The sequence below is a fragment of the Macadamia integrifolia genome, chromosome 1, assembly GCF_013358625.1.
Source record: "Macadamia integrifolia cultivar HAES 741 chromosome 1, SCU_Mint_v3, whole genome shotgun sequence".
NCBI lineage: Eukaryota > Viridiplantae > Streptophyta > Magnoliopsida > Proteales > Proteaceae > Macadamia > Macadamia integrifolia.
Window position 1 is genome coordinate 14,454,869 of NC_056557.1, and position 22,424 is coordinate 14,477,292.

The 22,424-nt window shown below is 38.5% G+C and overlaps 1 protein-coding gene and 1 long non-coding RNA gene across 2 annotated transcripts; one reads left to right on the plus strand and one right to left on the minus strand.

Annotated features, from left to right (window-relative positions):
• Positions 1-731: 731 nt before the first annotated feature.
• Positions 732-13,707, plus strand: LOC122075117. Its single transcript, XR_006139190.1, has 3 exons — positions 732-768; positions 2,859-2,924; positions 13,466-13,707. It is a non-coding gene; the product is annotated as an uncharacterized LOC122075117 (long non-coding RNA).
• A 1,598-nt stretch (positions 13,708-15,305) lies between these two features.
• On the minus strand, positions 15,306-16,838 carry LOC122067482. Its single transcript, XM_042631357.1, has 3 exons — positions 16,211-16,838; positions 15,924-16,117; positions 15,306-15,605 (listed from the first exon to the last, which is right to left on the minus strand). The coding sequence occupies exons 1-3, from the start codon at positions 16,836-16,838 to the stop codon at positions 15,306-15,308; spliced, it is 1,122 nt and encodes a 373-aa protein (XP_042487291.1).
• Between the last annotated feature and the right edge of the window lie 5,586 nt (positions 16,839-22,424).

The window sequence follows — 22,424 nt, forward strand, 5'->3', positions numbered from 1 at the left end:
GTACCCTATAGAACATGATGGCAAGGGTGACTCTAAATTCGGGTTTGCTAGGCGAATCTGAACCAATGCCTAGTGAAGTCTGTGTACCCAAGCGATGCACTAGCACGTATCATAAGTCCATGTATGAACAATAGAGGTACATAGCCGTATTTTATGATGAGTACATATTATATATCACATATCGGGAGTGAGACACGTGTCGGGAGCCAATTCCCGTCAAAATCCCAATTATTTGGTTAAGTTTTGATCGACTGGTGGGTGGTCAGTGATGGGTCGGACCCACTAGTGTGACCTATCAATCTAGTCATTAGATATTTTTACCCAAGTATAAATAGCAATTATTACCCTTCTTTTCCCTCATTTAATGTTTTACAAGGTGGGCCAGAAGAGTAAAGAAGAGAGAGAAAAGAAAGGAAGAAGAAAAAGGGAAGAAGAAGAAGAAGAAATGCTCCTTGTGCGTCGCTGAGGTTAGATCTTTCCATTTCAGCGTCGAAAAAGTGATCCGCATCTTGAGATCTATAATTTGAGGTGAGTGAAGGCTATATTTCCTAAACCCTTAAGAAACCCTAAGTGAAACCCTTTGATTCGAGTAGGAATCCTTTAGATCTTGTTAATCCCACTTGAGAAAATGAATCTAAGGTTTAATGGAAGACCTATATGTTGATTTTGAAGGTTTAGGTGAAGAAATTTCAAGATTTGAGGAGCATTTGATGATTTCTTGAGTTGAAGAAGGGATTTGGAGTTTTGAAGGTGTTCTTAAGCAAAGAGGTAAGATCGGTGCTTAAAACTTTGAATCGACCCTAGATCTAGGTTAGAATCACAATATGAGACTTTAGATGTGTGGAAAATGCGGTCGAATCAACCCCTTGTGGTTTCCCCAAGGCATGATGAAGAATCGAAGTGAACAATAGAATCCCAGTTCTGATTGGTGGGTGGCCTGGGAAGTGATGGACCTACCAATCCGGAGCTCGCCTATCCTGGTTGGGTTTTTGGCTCGACCAGCAGGCAAGGACCGGTGGACACTTGGCCCACCGATCCTGATAGAGCTCCTGGGTTGAGCTGTGGGCAAGGACTGGTGGGCACCTGGCCTCCCATTCCTGGCCCATCAATCCTCACAAAGCCCCTGGGTCGAGCGATGGGCTAGGACTGACGGGTGCTTGGCCAGTCGGTTGACCAACTAGTGAGGCCTATCGACCTCCGATAGGGCCCAAATTTGTCGAGGCAACCTTCTTTCATGATTTTAAACACGTTTTGAACATCATACTTCATCGACTTGACCCCAAAGTGGTAAAATGCTAAACTCACTCACTTATGATGGGTTCTACTAGGGACTCGCATCTTCTAGCACCGGATCTCACTTATACTGAGTGTGAGCTATTGTACATAACAAGTAAGTGGGGAGAGGACGTTGACTTTACTTTGGGAGTGTTTTTGCATCATTCCATTATTGTTATAGATTAGCCATGTCATTATTTTATTACTATGTCTAGACTATCCATCCACAAATGCCATTTGCATACATTGTCTTGGGCATTACAAAACTCGTTAATGATTTGTTATGATGTAACTTTAATTATTAAATACTTATTTCTTGCTATGGATTATGAGACGGATGATTTCAATTATTGAATATGATGCATTGCTAGATTAGATGCTATAGTCGGCTTGGAAACGAATACATTGGTGGCCCATAAAATGGGATGCAATGGCACTATGCAGTTGTACTATCTCATATAGAAGCCTATGGTTAGGAATGACATCTCCCTATGCTACGACCCTTCACAGCAGGGGTTTAGGTGTTGGGTATATCACTGGGGGGAAGCCCGAGGTTGTGTACCAATGGATGTGATTAGAAGTACGCCCAACTGATCACTAGGATAGTCGGTAACTTTGGTGATATAATCAGAGGGTCAATTGTACTGTTTTTACTTTAATGTAGGGCAAGGCCCAATTTACTTTAATGTCACTGAGGAATATTAATTTACTTTAATGCCACTGAGGAACAATAATTTACTTTTTCAGTGCCTACGACTGGCCTTCTCTGACAACCCTATGGGCATATTGTGAGATGGGGTGCGTGACTCGTACCCGGGGCATACGCACACTGTAGTTGTGAGTAGCACATAACCTATGACTTAACAATATTTCTTAGCTGATTTAGGATAATAAAAATAGACTTGTATGCATATAGGTTCATTTGTATTGCGAATTCTTGCTTGGTTTTTCTTTTCACTTACTGGGCTAGTGAGCTCATCCCACTTGCACACCATTTTTTTAGATGATCTTGTAGATTATTCGACTGAGGAGCTAAAGCCGGGATCCACTGTAGAATTTCTAGCTAAGGATTGGTGGGTCCTTGAAGATCTTGGGCATGGTACTGAGTGCCTGTGTGAGAGCTATGTTGTAGGACAGCAACAGTGATACCTGACCTGAGATTCTTTTTTATTCTTTTGTTATGTTACCTCTTTTGTGCTCTATATATTTAAATTGTATTTCTTGTGTATATATCACTCCTTGGGCCCACATGTGAATGTACTAAGTAACACAATTTGGGTATCAAGAGTATTGGGGTATTTACAAGTAAATACATACAAGACTTCCGCTAAAACACAGATTTTTCTTTCTTTAGTTGTGTGCATACTGTGTTGTGGTTATTGCATTAGATGATCTTGGCAGGTTTTGGGTTAACAGGAGTTAACTCGATCACCGATCCGATTCTGTGAGAACAGGGTGTGACATTAGCACTCCTATTCCCTAACATGCTCGGTTCTCTCCCTTATGACTCACTTCTATCCTAACTTCTCTCTCTCTCTCTCTCTCTCTCTCTCTCTCTCTCTCTCTCTCTCTCTTTCTCACAGGTTTCTCCTCTTCCAACGGTGACATTACGGCTGTTGTGGGCTAGAAAGCAATCTACGAGTGAATTGGTACACTTTCTGTACACTCTTTGTTCTTCTCTTGTTTTACAATTCAACTTTGTTAAATTTAATTGCTCAGTTTGCTATTGTTGTGCTCTCTTTTTTTCTTTTCTTTTTTCTTTTTTTTGTACAAATATGTCAATAAAACAAAAATGGTGCCCACCATTATAAACTTGTTCATCAATGCTGCAACTACATGATATACTTGGTCATGTATTTTTGATATATTATTTTACTGCTCAACAATTAAGGGCCTTTGTGTTTCTAGGTTTAATTCCAAATTCCTTAATTTATGGTCATAATCATTAACTAGCTCCCTTAACACGTTGCCTCCTAACCTTCTCCACTGCATCCTGCTTCTCTGAGATATGTCTATCCATCTTAGATATCTTTGCGTCTTTATCAATAATTGACTTCTCCAGGTTGTCAAATTTAGATTTTTTGTTCATCACTTCCTCCCTCAACCCACTAATCGTGGCTTCAAGCTGAGAAACTTCAATGAAAATTTCATAATTCCTTTGTTCCATCTGCTTACGAGCTTCATTCCTCGACTTAGTTGCCATGTATTGGATGTTATGCTTCCCTAATCGCAGATGAATCCTACTCACAATCTAAGTCTACTACAGGACTCATACTCACTATCCAAGTCTACTGTTATCACATGTGAGAAAGTCAGTAGTTATCCCATATGAAGAGTTTTTGTTGTAGAATGACTACGACACTTCATACTTATCTCACACATATCCTTATCACATGTAAAGAGTCCTTAATGCAAACCAACTAGGGTTGAGGGTCATGTACCACTGCAGAGCATGGATAATGTTATAAGGCAAGGCATGCATTTCAACACCATCCCACCATCCATGGTGCCATGATGTTTAGCCAATTCAAGCCCTCTTAGCCACTCATCAACCAGAATAGCAAAAGTTTGGTTGACTATAGGAGTTGGTAGTATCTTGACAAGAAAGTGTCTTAAGTTGGTGGTCTAGCTTCAACATTTTCTTGCATAGCTTAGCTACATTATTACAAAAGAGATGATAACATAGGGAAGTATTGAGATGAATGTTGTATCAGAAGCTTGCTGAAACAACTACTTCACCAGCCCAGTATCTAAATGAGTTAATAATTGAAACACAAATCCTCTATTTCTACAATATAAAAAGAATCTAAGAAGCTTAGCTTCCTTCAAGGATTGTTTTGACCAATCTCCTTTTCTACCCAGAAAAAAAAAATCCATGGCTGGACCAGTGGTAACTATTGATGTCTCTTTCAATGACTTAAAATCTCTTCAGATAATGGATGGTATTCCATTTCAACTGCCTTGAGTTTGTAAAAAAACTCTCTACCCATCCCCTTCCCACTTGAACCCTATTCCTTGTGATACCCTACTTTCTAAACCTGGTCTAATTACTCGTATTTACTTAGGTTGATCATACAAGGGCTGAACCAGAGAGAACTGACGTGAGTACCATATGGAATATAGTAGTAAGAGTGACCTTGAACTCAGGTTGGCCCGATATGACCGAGCGGGTACCAAGTGTAATATGTGCACCCAAGCCTTGCACTTGCATGCACCACGAGGCCATATACAAGGGGTAAAGGTACGTACCAATATTTTGCCTACGTAATTTAATTATATGTGAAAGTTGATTCCCATTGAAGCCCAAGTGGAACACTAACAAATGGGCTGACTGGAAGGTATGACATTGGAGGGCTATGATACCCACCTGAGAAACACCCACCTATGACTAAAAGACATTTTGGGGGCCTAGGTATAAATGGGAGATATTTATTACTTTCCTTCCTCATTAATGTTAGTTGGTTGGTGGGAGAAAGTAAAGAAGAGAGAGCGAGAAAGAAGAAAGGAAAAAGAAGAAAAAGAAGAAAGAAGAAGGGAATCGACTATAGCGCTTCACCAGAGCTGGGTCTTAGCATTTTGAGGCCGGAATGATGATCAGCTCACCGGGATCTTTGATTTGAGGTAGGTATTGTGCATATTACAAAGATTCTTAGGAAAACCCTTTTTCTTAAACCCTCTTTTAATTTTTGGGAAAACAAAACCACTTAAATCTTGCTAATCCTACTTGGGTAATCAAATCTAAGGTCAATGGAAGGTGTGTACAATGATTTTGAAGGATTTGGAAGGAGTGTTGGTGAAGATCCAGAGATTTTGGGAATTCTTGAGCTAAAGGAGTGAAATTAGGGTTTCATTGGTGTTCTTGAGAAAAGAGGTAAGAATCCCCCTTTTTCTTTTGATTTGGTCTTAGATCTAGGTTGTGGATGTATGAGTGGACTTTAGATGAGGGATTGGCATCGCCGGATCGGCCGCAAACTAGTTCCCCAAGCTGGAGAGAAGATGGAAAGATGATAAAAAAATTCCTTTTTTCTGACTGGGAGGTGTCACGCTGACAGGTCTTAGACCCACCAGTGTGCCCAAAACCCAGTTTTGAGCCTCTGACCTGACCGGCGGGTGTCACATTGGCGGGTCTCAGACCCACCTGTCAAGCCAGTGTGCTCAGAATGGGTCCAAATTAGATGGGTTACCCCCATTTATGATTTTAAACCTTATTTGAGTGTTCAATCATGATGATTTTGATCCCAAAGTAGTAAAATGATAAATCATTACATTTATGATAGGTTACACTCGTTATATGCATACCCACACATCGAATCTCCTACGTGTTTGGTGCAAGCACTACATACTTATACAAGTAAGTGAGGAGTGGACTTTGATTTAATTTCAGAGTGTTTATGCATCACTTAACATATATTAGTCTAGTCAAGTCATCATATCACTTGTGTGTAGACTAGACATCACGTATGCCAAATTACACATTGTATGTGCATTTACATAATATGCTATACATTGTTTTATGTTTGAATATTCATTACGTCTTAATGTATGTCATGGAGGAATCTCATTTGGACATGATGTATATGCTAGATTAGATGCCGTAGTCGGCTTGAAAACGAGGGCATGGTGGCTCGTGGAATGGGATGCGGTGAGATCGTGTAATCATACTATCTCATATAAAGGTATACGGCTAGGATTGATATGCCCCTTTGTGCTATGATCTTTCCCAACAGGGGTTTACGTGTTGGGTTACCATTGGGGGGAAGCATCGGGTCGCGGTTGTCAGACTCCTGCAGTAGTTAGAAGTACACATGGCTGATCGGTAGGACAGTCGATAACCTCGACGTTATATTCAGAGGGCCGATCGTACTACTTTTATTTCGGGTGGAGTCACCCATTTACTTTCTTTCTTTTAAATTGTCAGGAATCGGCTTGTATTACATTTTGGTGTCAATGGTAGGCCTTCTCTAACAACCTTATGGGCATATCACGGGATGGGGTTCGTGGCTCATACCCGAGGCATAAGTGCACTATGGTTGTGAGTAGCACATAGCCTATGACCTAGTAATGTTGTTTAGGTGAATAGGATTGAAATGAATTGCATACATATAGGTTCATTTGTATTGTGATTGCTTGTGTGGCCTTCCTTTCCACTTGCTGGGCTAGTGAGCTCATCCCACGTGCATAACTCTTTTTAAGTGATTTTGTAGGTTACCCGCCTGAGGTCAGGAGCCGGGTCCCACTGTGGAGTTTTCCTCCGAGGACTAGTAGGTCCCTGATGAGTTCGAGCATAGTGTTGATTGCATGTGTGAGGATTGTGCTACATGGCAGTAGTGACTCCAGATTGATTCTTTTTTATTCTTTTGATGTACCCTTTTGATGCTTGATGCTTAAATTGTTATATTTTTGTGTATATATCATGCCTTCAGGCCCATATGTATATAACTTTTATAACTCAATTTGGATATCAAGTATTTGGGGATCAATTATGGGTATTATTATGAACAGGTCTTCCGCTGAAAATAAAGGTCTTATCTTACTTTAGTAGATGTATGCTGTATAGTGGTTACTGCATTGTTGATCCTGGCAAGTTTATGAATTAACAGGAGTTAACTCGGTCACCGGCTTGGTTCTGTGAGAACGGGGTGTGACATTCCTCACCATTCGAAATCCTCCCTTATCCCTTCTTCATCCTCTTCCATTCCCACTTCTTCTCACTTAGTTGATCCCTCTTCATCTTGGTCACCCCTACTTCTCCTACCCTTGCGACGTCCATAGAGCACCATTCTTCTCCTCCTCATAGGTCTGGTAGACTCTGTAATTCCTCTCTCCCTAGGGACTTAAGGGAGCCTTTTGTCCTCCTCCCATTGGGCAAAGACCATGGCCTTGATCGGATTGATAAAGCCCTCATCCCCTCCACTTTTGGAAAAATTCCCACCAATAAAGGAAAAGAGCATAAGGGAAATGCCCTTATTTCAAAGAAGAAAAAAGGGACTCGATGAATTTTGGGTTAATTTTCTAACATATTTGTTTTGTTTTTTCCCTTTGTTTTTTAATCTCTCATCAGGTTTATGGATAAAATTTTCTGTTGGAATGTCAGAGGTTTGAATAATCCTTCAAAGTAGGCAAAAGTTAGGAGTCATTTGCGGTTCCAACGTTTTTTCTTTTGTGTTCTATTGGAAACAAAAATTAAGGATTCGAATGCTCAAGCTATGAGCTCTTCGATTGCTCCAGAATGGGGCTTTCATCATAATCATAATTATCAGTATCATCAGAATGGTTGAATTTGGTGTTTATGGGATATAAGTAAAGTTTCAGTTACATTGATTTCTGCTTCTGATCAATATATGCATTTCAGAATATATTTTTTGCAGAATAACCAGGATTTTTTCTTTACTGCTGTTTATGCCTCTAATTCTCTGTCTGAGAGAGGTAACCTCTGGGCTTCCCTTACAAATATTTTTAGGCAAGTTGGGGATAATAATTGGTGTATTGCTGGGGATTTTAATATCGTTCTTTCAACTCATGAAAAATTAGGGGTGGCTTCCTATTGATGATATTGGTGTCAATGAATTGATGCTTGTTGAAATGATATTAATGCGTCTAACCTAAGATGGTCTAGGTTTAAATTTACCTAGAGTAATCGGAGAATCTCTAGTGAGAGGATCTCTTGCAAACTTGATCGAGTTCTTGTGAATGACAGTTGGCTTTCTTCTTTCCCAGCATCTAAGGCAAATTTTGAGGCCCCGGGTATTTCAGACCATAGTCTTGTTGTAATCACTATTGCCCCTTATATTTCTTTTAGTCCAAAACCATTTAAATATTTTGATATGTGGGCCTCCCATAGTGATTTCCTACCTCTTGGTTCTCGTGCTTGGAATTCTCCTGTTAAGGATAGATCTTGCCCCCTTATCATCTTTGCTCATAAATTAAAGTCTGTTAAGAATGTTTTGAAAGCTTAGAATAAGAACACATTTGGTAATATTTCTCAATCTATGGAGGATTGTAGATCCCATCTTTTTGCTATCCAATCTTGGCTCCAGGCTGATCCTCCAAACTCTTCCTTAGGTTTGGAGGAGAGGACTATCTCTCCTAGATTAGGTGACTTTCTTAAGTAGGAAGAGAGTTTCTTTAAGCAGAAATCTAGGATCAAGTGGTTAACCCTTGATGATTCCAATACGACTTATTTTCATAAGTCAGTGAGAGCTAGACAAAGTCTTAATTCTATCTACTCCATTAGAAATCCTGATGGGTCTTTGCTCTCTGATTCGGATGCGATTAAATTAGCTTTTGTTTCTCACTTCTCTAGGTAATTTAATCCATCCACTTTTAATCCCATTTTTCGTATCCCTGATGATATACTTTCACTAAGGTTCCCTTTAACCTCAGAAGGTTCTATCAACTATTCCTTTAGATGAGGAGATTTTTGGGGTTATAAATTCCCATAAATATGATAAAGCTCCTAGTCCTGATGGCTTCAGTTTTTTATTTTTCCTTTAAGCTTGGAATATTGTCAAGGATGATCTTTTATCTGCTATTCGTTGTGAAGCATCAATCAAAATTTTATATGTCTTGTCCCAAAGTTTGAGGGAGCTGATCAGGTTTCATCCTTTCGGACTATTTCTTTAGCTAACCTTCTTTATAAGTTTATTGCAAATATTATTACAAATAGAATTAAGTTGGTTATTGATTCTCTTGTTAGTCATAATCAGGTTGCATTTATCCCTAGGAGGAGTATTTCTAATAATATCCTCCTATGTCGTGAAATTGTTAGGGGTTTTCATAGGAAAAACCATCCTCCTTCTATCCTTCTTAAGTTAGATATTCATAAGGCATTTGATTCTATCAGATAGGATTATATTGACCAACTTCTTTCCAAGATGGATTTTCCTCCTATTTTTCTTAATTGGATTCATTGTTGCATTTCATCTCCTCATTTCTCTATGTTGGTTAATGGTTCCCGTCAAGGTTATTTTAAATCCAAGTTGGGGATCCGGCAAGGTGGTCCCATATCACCTTTGCTATTTTCTATTTCCATGGAGGGTCTCTCTAAAATCCTTTTAATCAAAACTGAGGAAAATTCCATCCAGCCTATCCCTAAGTGCAAGGCTTTAAAGATCACCCACCTTCTATTTGTTGATGACCTTATGATCTTTGCTAAAGCCTCACTCTCTTCTGTGTCTGCTATTTCTGATGATTTAGCTTCCTTCTCTGCTATATCCGGGCTTTCTATCAATCCTCATAAATCTCTTTTCTTCTTTGGAGGAGTGTCTATGCATCTTAAGGCGCAACTTCGTGTAATATTGGGCATTCTTGAGGGTCACCTTCCTGTCACTTAGCTAGATTTGCTGCTCATAACTATTCTCCTATTCTTGATAGGCTTTGCAAGAGACTTCAACTTTGGAAAAGTAAACTTCTATCTTTTATTGTTCGCCTTGAGTTTAGTAGATCATATATACAAAACTCCTATATTTTTTGGTCTGGGGTTTTTGGGCTTCCAACTTCTATGTCTTCAAAGATTGAATCTCTTATGGCTTCCTTCCCTTGGAAAGATTAGGATAGTGCAATTTTTCTCCATCCCATTAGTTGGGGTAAGGTATGTCTTCCAAAAAGGGAAGGGGTCTTGGTCTTCATAGAGTTAAAGAGTGTAATATTTCAGGGATTGTTAAACTTATCTGGAGTACTGCCTCTCGTAAGAAGAGCATTTGGGTTGACTGGGTGAATTCTAGATATCTCAAGTCTGACTTGATTTGGACTGCCCTTCTCCTTTGGATCTTTCTTGGGCCTAGAGAAAAATTCTTAAATATAGGCATTTTATGTCGGAGAAAATTGGATCTTCTGTTGATGATGGCTCAAACACATTTCTTTGGCTTGGCAATTAGCATCCTGATGGTGTCCTTATTTTAAAATATTGTAATAGAATCAAATATAATTCTGGTTTGGATAGGTTTGCTAAGGTTTTCTCCATCTTGAGAAATGGGAATTGGCTTCCTGACCTTAGTAATTCTCTCTCTCTCATAGAAGTTTGGAAGAAACTCCCCAGTATTCACTTTAGGCCTCTGTTCAATAGGATAACTTTACTAATAAATCCACCAATTCAATTGCTTAGAATATGGTGCGTATTAGAGCTCATGTTCTTCCATGGTTTAGATCTATTTTGGTTTGGTTCTTCCATCAATAGGTATTCCTTTACTGCTTGGAGGGCTATGACTAAATCCCTCTCCATTCAGGGGTTTCTTCTTCAAAGAAATATAGCTATTCTCAATTTCTGTCTTTCTTGGAACTCTATAGAAAGTGTGGATCATCTTTTTTTCTCTTATCCTTTTCTAAGTCAATTTTGAATGGTATCCTCAGAAAATGTTGGCCCCTCCCTAGAGTTATCTTTTCTTTTGACAGGGAAAGGAGGTGGATCTTAAAAGAATTCAATGGCAAAACTTCTTGTAATATTGTAGGTAAGTTGGCTTTTTGTGCAGTAATTCACCATATTTGGTGGGAAAGTAATAAAAGGAGATGGACTTCCTCTTCACGTTCTATTGATCAAATTTGGAATACCATTACCTTCGAGGTGAGGAATAAAATCCTTTATAGGTGTGCCAGGTGCCCAGATTCTTTTAGAAATAGGCACCTTGCTTTGGCTTGGGATCTTCCACTTGTCTCCCCTTCCCTCTAACTTTGATGAAGCCTCTTTTCTTTTGTTTCTCCCCTCTCCCTTCTTTTAGTGTACCATTCTTTTCTTGGTATGTAATTTGTCCCCACCCCTAGTTTTTCTTGTATCCCCCTTGATGGTTGTTTTGTCCGCTCCCCTTGGTTCTTCATTTGTTTGGGCTTTGGCCTTTGGATAGCCTATGGCTTGGCTTTGTATTTTCTTTTTTCTTTTCTTTAATATATTTTCATTCACCCAAAAAAAAAAAAAACTCTCTACCAATGAAATATTGCCCCATCAAATGTCTCACTACCTTGCTGTCATGAATTGGGTAATGCAATACACAATAAATAAGCTTCAGCGACCAGCTATGTTTATTGTTAAGGTCTAAGCCAAAAGTCAACACCACCCTCTGATGGTTGATAGAGAATCGGGCATAGGATATAGATTGTTCCAAATCATACTCCAGCCATATAGCCACCTAAGGCACTCAACATTGGCCCGTAAATAGTTATGCATCCATATCAGTATCTGGCCTTCCAAATGATATATTCAAGCCCAATGGGCATTACATTGTCATGCAACTCATTATTCTCATAGATGCTCAAGGTTGAGCCTTTGAAGGTCAAGCTTTCCTGGTGTGGCAGATGGCAGCAAAAGCCAAGGATGAGCCTTTTTATTCATGGTCTTACTGAGCAAACAAGATATATTTCAAATTTGGTTTCTTTACAATACTGGCTAGCTTTCAGGTCTGCTCATGTAATATGTGGTCTAGCTTCCTTGATCTGATTTGGGTCATCCATTTCCCAAATCAAATAAAGTGATCTTCACTTTTTTCTTAAGAAAATAAATAAATAAAGGTATGGGGGGAAACAAGAAAAATTCAGCAGACATTAACAATTTATCAGTTGTCTAAGGGTGCTATAAATATTTCTTACTTAAATAAGACACAAACAATGATATATATGGGTGTGCGCAACCTCTACGTGGATGGGTAAGATTTCATACACCATCCACATGCAATAACAACAATGGAGATAAAGAATAAGTGAAGGGGAATGAAACCCAAGCAAAACAACAGATCAGAACCTTATATACCAAAGAAGAGAACTCTATAAACCAAAAGATTGCTACAAGGATCCTCCTTAGCGTGAGAAATATTGTATCTATAGAACAACTAAGGTTGCTACTCTGAAGCCGAGTTTAGGAATTGTCCCCCCCCCCCCAACCCCTCCTTCCTAGTCCCCAAGTCGCAGCCCCTTTTTTATAATCTCTTTTTTTCATGGTAATGAAGATTAACTAAGTAATACTGAGATAAAAAGGGAAGAAGAGGAATAATCAACTCTAGTGTCTTTTTATTTATTTATTTATTGAAAGATGTCCATTTCAATGGTGATGGATGATGCTTTTTCCTTTTATTTTTTTTATTTGTTTATTGTTTTCTTTTCTTCCTTTGGATGCAATAACTAATAATAGTGCATTTTGTTGTATGAACCTCCAAACTAAGATCTTTAACATGATTTAGTTTACCAAACATATACCAACTGGTCTATTTTTAATGGTAGAAGCTTGGTTATATGTGTCTAATTGTATGAAGTTACTCATATTGAATGGTTAATGTTTGTACTCTTAGCATATATTCTAGATATCCTTTTGTCATTAATGATTTTGCTTTTTAGAAGTTAGTATGAAAAAAAATGTCCATGGATTGGAAGTTCAAGGGATCCATTAAGCAAGTTATCTTCACAATATATACTAGATATGGATATATCTTCATAACCATAATGATTCCATATGTAGCAATCTATGATCTGTGTTTTAATTATTGATGGGTCATACTCCATTGTAATGGCAGTCTAGAGTTCATTTTTTGGCTATATATATATATATATATAGGTGATGGTGGTTGGGTGAGGTATAACATAAGGGTATAGGGTGTTAGGAGGAAAAACTTCTTGGATAGCCTTACACTAAGACTTTGTCCTAATTTCTTGAAGGAACCTTCACCTTTAAACACTAGGAAGAACACTAGCAGAAATAATGCAAGTTCCCAATAAATTTATTCTTTGTTCATTCTTTGCCATTGCAAAGTAACCCAAAAAAAATCTATTTTAAAAATGTGATCTTATAGATTTTACATTGAGAAATTAAGTTGATATTAACATTGCAATATTGGATGAAATTGACCATCTTAATTAACACAAATAGTCTGACAGCTTTCAATAATCTCTTTTGCTTTGCTTTTTAGTCAAATTTTGTTAATTACAAGATTTTAACATTTCCATTTTATTTTATTTTTATTTATTTATTTGTATGATAGGTGGTGATTGAAAAATATATCATTAGAAGGATGATAGAAAATTATTTTATTCGTAAAGGGCAATACTCAATATTGTGAGCTAATTATGTGTTTGAATGTCCAAACTTCATGAAATAATAAATATATATATATATATATATATTTGATTTTATGGTTCTTAACAATGAGAAAAGTATGTCTTTTTATTTTCTTAGCATTCAAGCACAACATAAGTTAATTTTTCTGTATTGCAGGGTTTGTTAAATCGTATGCGGCAAGGTAATACTATGAAAGATAGGGGATATTCTTTGGAGGAGTATGCAAGACAAACTCAATCGTTGAAGAATGCAAAGTCTGAAGTTTGATGTATTGATTGTAGGAATTTTTCTAAAGTAGAATGAAAACATCGACTTCTTATTTATGATTGTAAGACTTTTTGAAAGTGAAATGAAAACAATGAATTTATAATTATGATTGTAAGACTTTTTGAAAGTTGAATGAAAGTAATGTATTCTTATATGGATGTCTAATATGATCTTATTTTCTGAATTTCACAATGTATATTGATGTAATTACAAGGACAATTTATATATAATATGTAAAATTTACAAATATAAATATTTCATTTTTTTATTTTATATTTGGTGACAGGTTTTATTATACTGTTGCTATAAATAGATTATTATTAGGCTTAGGCAATGGATAATTACCGTTGGCATATACATTTTTTACGATGGATTTTTTTATATTGTTGGTATAAATAAATTGCATCTATTATTTATATAGTTATAGGTGATGACAAAGCTAAAAATATATTTGGTGACGAAAAATATAATTTTGCCACTAATATTATTTTTCCCAACAACCCATGTTTTTCCATCACCTATTTTTAGCTACGGCAATATAGGCGATGGAAAATTAACCGTCGCCTCCATTTTTAGCGATAATTGTTTAATTTTTGCGACGCTTTTGTTCCGTCACCAAAAATGTGTTTTCTTGGAGTGATCCTAGCCATCTTCTTTGCCTCATATTCAGTTCTTTCTGAGTGAAGCGATACTTAAGGCTTTTGTGGTCACTATAGATCTCACATTTCTGACCATACAAATAGTGACGTCAAATTTTTAAAGCAAAAATGACTGCTGTCAATTCCAAGTCATGGGTAGGATAATTTTTTTCATAATCTATCAATTGTCTAGAAGCATAAGCAATTACCCCTACCATTCTGCATCAACACACATCCCAAACCTTGTTTGGATCCATCATTATATAACACCAAACCTGATGTAGATCTGGAATGGAAAGGACTGGAGCCGCCACTAGTCGGTTCTTCAAATCCTAAAAATTGTTTTCACATTCCTTAGTCCAAAGAAATTTGACTCCTTTTCTAGTCAACCGAGTCATGGGGACAGAAATCCGGGCAAAGTTCTCAATAAATCTCTTATAATACCCTACTAAGCCTAGAAAACTTTGAATCTCACTTACAGTCTTAGGTGACTCCCAATCTAATACTTCCTTCACTTTTCCAGGATCAACTTTAATACCCCTAGCAGATACAATGTAACCCAAAAAATTCACTTGTGGTAGCCAGAATTCACATTTACTAAACTTTGCATACAACTGCTTCTCTCTCAACTTTTGTAATACTGACCTCAAATGAGTTGCATGATCCTCTCTACTCTTGGAACAGATCAATATATCATCAATAAAGACAATCACATACTGATCTAACATATCATGGAACACTCTATTCATCAATCCCACAAAAGCTGCAGGTATATTGGTCAGTCCAAATGGCATAACCACAAATTCATAGTGGCCATACCTAGTCTTGAAAGCTGTCTTCTGGATGTCACTCTCCTTGATCTTTATTTGGTGATACCTTGACCTCAAATCAATCTTAGAGAATGTACTAGCTTCTTGCAACTGATCAAACAAATCATCAATGTGGGGAAGCGGATACCGGTTCTTAATTGTCAATTTGTTCAACTCCCCGTAATCAACACACATCAAACTCCCATCTTTCTTCTTTACAAACAAGACTGGAGCTCCCCAAGGTGATGCATTGGGTCTAATGAAACCCTTCTTCAACAAGTCCTATAACTGTTCCTTCAACTCCTTCAATTCAGTAGGAACCATGCTGTAGGGTGCTTTTGAAACTGGTGTTGCCCCAGTTACTAAATCAATACAAAATTCAGTCTCTCTATCTAGGTGCACACTACACAAATCCTCTGGAAATACATCTGAAAATTCCTTTACTACTTCCAGTTCTTCCAGTATTGCAGTTTCCCTTGTTGTATCTTGGACACATGCCAAGTATGCTTCACATCCTTCTTCTAACAATTTTTGTACTTGGATAGCTGAAATCAACATTTTCTCTGCTTTCTTTCTGTGTCCCTAAAATACAAACCATCTTAATTTCTAGGTCTAAACAAGATTTTCTTCTCAGCACAGAGCATACAAGCTCGGTATGCCGATAGCCAATCCATACCTAGGATAACATCAAAGTCTTTCATATCTATGCAAATCAATTGAGCTATCATTTTTCATTCACAAATTTGAATAGTATAGGGTCATACATATCCTCTAAATTCACAATAAACCCTGTAGGTGGTACTAACCATCAATTGATAAGTTAATGTTTTAAGTTTCACACCCAACCTTGGAGTAAAATTAGAAGACAAATAAATGAGATGCACCGGAATCAAACAATACATATGCTGGTATATTAGAGACAAACACTATACCTATCACTACTCTAAGTGCAATCTTAGATTCCTCAATTGTTAGTGCAAAGAAGACCTTCCCAGTTGCTTGTGACTTCTTGGTGGGTGCAGAAGAAGAAGAAGTCACACTTTGTTCACCAAATTTCTCTTTAGAGGACAAAATATTGCATAATGCCCCATCTGCTGGCAAATATAGCACCTCACAATAATAGGTTGAGCTATAGACACTGTTGATTGTGACTATGCTAACTGTGACTGGTTAGGAAATCTACTAGCCTCTTTGTCTGGTTGTTGTGGCAGAAGAAGAGGCTCCCCTTCCAAACCTTCCAAATTGTCTCCCTGTGCTTCCGGTTCTGGTCCTTCTTGCAGCTTGAATCTGGTAACATTCCCTCTGCTTGTCCTCAATAGACTTTGCAATATGAACCACATCTACATAATTTTGGAGCCGATGAGCTACTAGCATAGCTCCAATACCATACTTCAAACCCTTCTCAAATTTCTTTGTTTTTGCACTGTCATTCTTCATATGTGCCAGGGAAAAACAGTACAAGTCCTCAAACTGTTGTTGGTATTCCAGAACTGACTTAGGTCCCTGAGTCAAAGCCATGAACTCTAACTCCTTCCTGTTTGTCACACTGATAGGGAAATAGTTCCCATAAAACACCTCTACATACTGATCCCAAGTGGGATATGGATGTGTGGCTAGCAGTATAGGTCTGGTAGCCTTCCACCAGGCATAGGCTTCATTTTGCAGTTGATAGGTTGCACACATAATCTTTTGTTCATCATTGCAACCTAACACTGCCAATGTCTTCTGAATTCCATCCACCCATTTTGATGGTGGCAATGGGTCAGAACTCACACCACTGAAATATGGAGGCCTATACTTCTGAAATTTCTCCATCAATCTACTCATATCAGTCCACACTTGTACTACTGGTGGGTTCCCTAAACCTTGCTACCCTGCCTGTATACCAAGATCTAGTACATCCTGGGTTACTTGCGACTATAGTCTGTGGTGCCACTTGTGCAGGTGGAACTGGTATACCCCTAGCACGCATTGTTGTGACTAACTCCTCAATAACCCTATTTTGTTGTTATTGCTGCTGTTGGATACTTTGTTGTATTGTTTGTTACAGCCTTTACTGTATACCCTGGACCATAATGGTCATCAGAGTGGCCACATCCTGTACTGTAAGCACTAGAGGTACAGGAGGTGACATAGATGTTGCTACTGCTATAGTGGCTGGTGCAGGAACCGATTCTTGTGTTCTTGATACTGACTAACTTTCCCTCTCATCAATCATAGACACCCCAGGGTGAGCTCTAGTAGTAGACTAACCCCTTTTTTGGTGTTGTGTTCCTTGCTAAGGTTGAGCCCGTTTAGGTGGCATATTAGGAATTTTCTGAAAATCAGTGCGTATTAATTCCCAATGCTCAACACATATAGATTCAACAAGGATGAATAATGCAACAACTGATCATATATATACATTTCCTAATCAACATAATAGGATTCATTCACATCTTAATCATGTTTCTATCACACACATCAAATTCACAACAATTAAGCTTTTTTCTTGAAGTTTTTATTTCTTTGGTTCCTATTGCACTGGATGATCCCAAAGCCTTGTGGGTTGTTAGCTTCAGTTCTGGATTTTCCTATGATACCACCCCTGTTACATGCCACACCTTCATATGGCATAGGCATGTTGGCATGGGATACCTGACTGTACCTAGTCAGCTTACTTACCCCAGGATCCTACTCTAGGAGAGTCCACAACACCACATCCAATATGTTATACATAATTGGAATCAAAAGAATTTCATAGCGGATAAATTAAAATCAAGTAAAGATAATATTCAACCAGTGCATCTAAGTGATATTGATGTATATGTACCAAAAATTCAGAATTCACTTATAATGATCCATAGAATTCATTAGTCCAAGTATCCAAAATATATGTACACAAAAAGAATTCCTTCCACCTGTCAATCCATCAAAAACTAGTCTCTTCCTCCATTCTCATATATATATACACAAAAAGAATCACAATATTAGATCTCAACTAAACTGTCCACCATATACACAATCATAGCACTCGCAATCAGGTCCATGACTGAAATCATCAATATCCGGAGTACATGCCAACTGATCTAGAACCATAACATCATGCTCAATACTAGTAGCCCATAGGTGACTGCTCTTCTGATCTAGGGATCAAAGGAAAATAAGGGGGGTGAACACTGGTAATGCTCAATGAGGGGTGGGGGAGAACAAACACACACATCCATATGCAATGCATTCTCTATAAATAAGAATGATGCTCATGATGTCCATTTATTTAACTACTCATATTGCCTAGTCCATTACTAAGTCTCATCACCTATGGGTATAGTGCTACACAACAAAGGTGGCGTTTCCTACCTTGTACGTTGGGCCCTCAGGAATATAAGCTTGTTACAGGAAGGAGCCAACCTGTCTCGATCAGAGCCTTAGTCTCCTGGCAAACCCCTAGATGGTAACCCTGTAAAATAATCACTAGGCATACAGTATGTAGTATCCTGTCCAAACCACAATTGATATCACACATCACATCACCAAGTGCACTACTGATCAGGTAGCCACATCTGTCAGGATAGTCTGTACCTAACCCCCTACGGACAAGGGGTGTAGCATTTGGAGTTGTGATACCTAGCCAACATACTAGATGATTGTAGACACCCAATTTTTTTACCTTCCTCTGGCTATGATGAAATGTGGATCTTGGACACGACTTCTGACTTTCGATGATGATGGACTAAGAAAACCCAAAAACCCGAAAACATTCCACTATCTGAAAACCGTGGAAACCAGCACGGGAGAGAAGAGGGTCTGATTTTGACTTTTTATATATGAAGGAATATGGTCAAGATGACTGTACAGATGGATAGTGCTCAGAAATATGATTCTCATGATATATGGCACATCAAAATCGGACCATCAAATCTCCCGCAATCATCCCCAGAAAATCATATTTTCCCATACGTATGCTGCATGTTTGAGATTTCAAATCTAACCGCAAGCGTACGGATCAGTGTAGCTACGGGTCGAACACAAGGAGAGCAGCCACTTTATTTTTTTTATTTCTTTTAATAGTGCGAAAGTGAACCGATTAATGGTTGTGATCTAATTCTAATTACCGTCATAAACATATGTATCTAAAATAACGTCCTAACCATTCGTCATCTAAGAATTTAAAGACGCAAGCCACGCAATTAAAATTAAATAAATAAATAACTGAAAATAAAAAACCCACACAATTAAAAAAATAATAATAAATAAAGAAAAAAAATGCTGAAATAAAAATAAAGTAAAAGAAAGGGGATAAAGCTAGAGAGAGACTCACAAGTAGGTTTCTCTACTTAGCCCGAGGGATGCATCATAATATGAGCTTCCCTACTTGAACAGAGAGTCATTCTTACAAGGGTTATTCTACTTGGCTTAGGAAAAGGGAGACAATTAAAATAAAAGCAATAAATTGATGGTTCTATGGCTAGGAGGGGCAAAGCCAACACATACACTAGCCATGAACCTTGGGGGAAAAGGATAGCAATGATGTAACGACTGAAAATAAAAATCCTAAATTAAGAAAGAAAGGGTAGTCAGAAGAGGGAATGAGAGGGGGGAGAGAAGACTACTGAAGGAGCCTACTTAATTGAATCAATGCTTGAACTTGAAAAAAAAAAAAATTGCTCCACGGCTCGTGATCTTGTCACCTAGATCTAAGCCTAGAACTATAACTTAAAAAAATTACAAATCAATTGCATAAATCATAAACATAAAAAGACTGAATAAGAATAAAAGAGTGTTAGCATTAATTGAAATAAAAAAAAGCTATTAAAAAAGTGATTGAAGAAAAGATAAAGAAGAACTAAAACTAAAGAGAGAGCAAGAGAAAGAGAGAGCAACTAAAAAAAACTAGAAGAAGAATGAATTATCTCCCCTCCTCTTACATGAGTTGTATTTATAGGGAATAGGGAGGTAGGGTAACAATTTTCTTTTTCCTAAAAGAGAGAAACCCATAATTGATTGTGAGATCTTTTAAGACCAAAAGTGCTAAGGTGGAGGAGAGAGAAGAGAGAAATAAACTTTGAGAAATTTACTATAATTTGTTTGCTTATTTTCTTTCCTTCTTTTTTTTTTTCTAATTTATTTTTCTTCTTTTTCTCCCTCCAAGGGATGATTTTCTTCTTGCTTTATGTGATTTGGACAATCTTTTGGGCGGTGATGATGTGGAGGAGAGAGAAGATTTGGCCAATCTTTATTTCTCCTCTTTTTTTTTTTCTTTCCTTTTTTTTTTCTTCTCTTCTTGCGCAGGAACCCTTCCACGATTTTGCTTGCTTCTAATTTGATGTGGAAATCCCCTCCATGCCCTTAATGCTTTAAGTGAGTGAAAAGCAAAAAATCTTCAACAAAATTCTCTAAAAAAAAATAACCATAAGATTCGAATTTGAGACCTCTTGGTGAGCAAGGGAATTTTGTACACCATAGCTCACCAACTACGCTAGGTAGTTGTTGTTACCAAAAACAAATCTTGAATCACTTAAGGATGTGGTCCATCGATCCTTGTTGGCATTTGGAGTATTCCTTGTACCTCTGGGACAATTGCAAACGGGCTGGTTCTGCATCTCGGTTCAGTTCTGATCCATTATTTTTTTTCTGGCCCGAAAAGAATAATCATTTGTACGGGTGACCAAACGAATGTGTACTTTTAATTGAACACGTCCATTTTGCTCAGAATTTCGTCCTCTTCGTAACCATGAAAAGAAATAGGACCTCTTTACGTGTAAAATTGAAGCTATAGCACCCGATAGTCCTTAAGGCCTTGAAAATATAAAACCTGCAAAAAGAGAGTAAAACCCAAGGTAGCTCCATTCTAAATATGTAAAATGCATGTTTTACTATCCTAGATTTCACACATAAATGTGCTCATCACTACACACACTGGAAATTCTATTGGAAACTTGGAAAAATATCCTACCTACCTAAATACTCAAAAATTCATTACCTACCTACCCAAATACCCCAAATTCATCCCCTACCTGAAAACCCTGAAAACCTTGCGTAGAAGAGAAAAGCGTCCAATTTTGACTTTTTATATATAAAGGAATTTGGTCAAGATGACTGTATAGATGGATAGTGCTCGAAAATATGATTCTGACAATATATGGCATGTCAAAATCGGATCATCGGATCACCCGTGATCATCATCAAAAAAATCCATAATCTCACCCGCGCTGTGCGTGCTGCCCAGCAGGCCAGCCCGTATGCATCCTGGAAGAGTTGGCCAGCAGGCTAACCCACACACATGCTACGCACTGTCTATTGCCTAGCACATGCCTGCTACCCAACCAGCCCATGCCTACTGCCCAGTTAGCCATGCCCACACGCATGTTGTGTGGGCTGGCCTGCTACAGCCTCGTGAGCACGCCCCCACATGACCTAGCCCGCACCCTCGCAGGACACAGCCTGCACCCCAGTATGACCCTACTTGCGAGACCATTGGCTATAGCCTGCATGCCCATAGGCTTCTACCAGTACCCCAACTGGCTTCAGCCCACGCGCCCACAGGTTGCTACCAGCTCCCCCACTAGCTGCAGGCCGAGCCTGTGCCTGCTCTTGCCCAGCCCTTGCCCATGTTGCTACCTGTGCCCATGTGCATGCTGCCCCACACACTATGTGCTGTACATGAATGCTGCCCCATGTTCCATATGCCGCACACCAATGCCACTTGCAGCGTGCCATGTGCCGCACATTAATGCTACTGCCCACACACTTATGCCACTGCCCACGTGCCATGTGCCACACACCCATGCCATTGCCCGCACACCTTGTACACATTACCTGCCCTCCCGTGTTGGCCTTGCCCCATGTACTTCGGCCCAATCTTGTGCACCACCGTCAATGGTCGAGATTGGTATTCCATTGGCCCTGTGGGTGAAGAGATTTCCTCTCCACCCACTTGAGACCAAAAACCCACTTTTTGGCTAAGAATTTTCTCTCCCAGAAAACCCCTTTTACCTATTGGATAAAAGCCCTCTTCATCCAATTTAGTCCAAGGGCCCCTTTTACCCATTGGATGAAAGCCCTCTTCACCCACTTTAGTCCAAAAACCCTCTTTTATCTGTTGGTTTAAAAATTTTCCCTCCTCCCCGTTGGTCCAGAAATCCTATAAATACCCCTCTCCTTTGGATTTTACACACCAAACAACCCCATCTCACTCTATAGTAGTTATATCCTCTCTCCTCCTCCCCTCCCCCTTTTGATTTTCTTTGGGTCTTCAGAGCGATCTTCGTTAACATTTGAAATCTTGTTCAGATCTTCCAAGTGTTCTTCGAGACTTTGAAGATCTTCAATCCAAGTTTTTAGCCCAATCAAATTTTTTCCCAAAATAGTATGTTCTTAGCCTCCCCCCTTTGAGTGTTCTTGGTTTTTACCAGAAATAGA

Bases quoted from the DNA above. Each gene is read 5' to 3' on its own strand.
- LOC122067482 (XM_042631357.1), bottom strand. From the start codon at position 16,838: ATGGAGAAATTTCAGAAGTATAGGCCTCCATATTTCAGTGGTGTGAGT. The intron at 16,118-16,210 runs GCTAGTAGATTT...TATATTTGCCAG, and splicing joins CACAACAACCAGACAAAGAG to CAGATGGGGCATTATGCAAT. The intron at 15,606-15,923 runs GTATTGTTTGAT...TTTGTATTTTAG, and splicing joins TCTCTAATATACCAGCATAT to GGACACAGAAAGAAAGCAGA.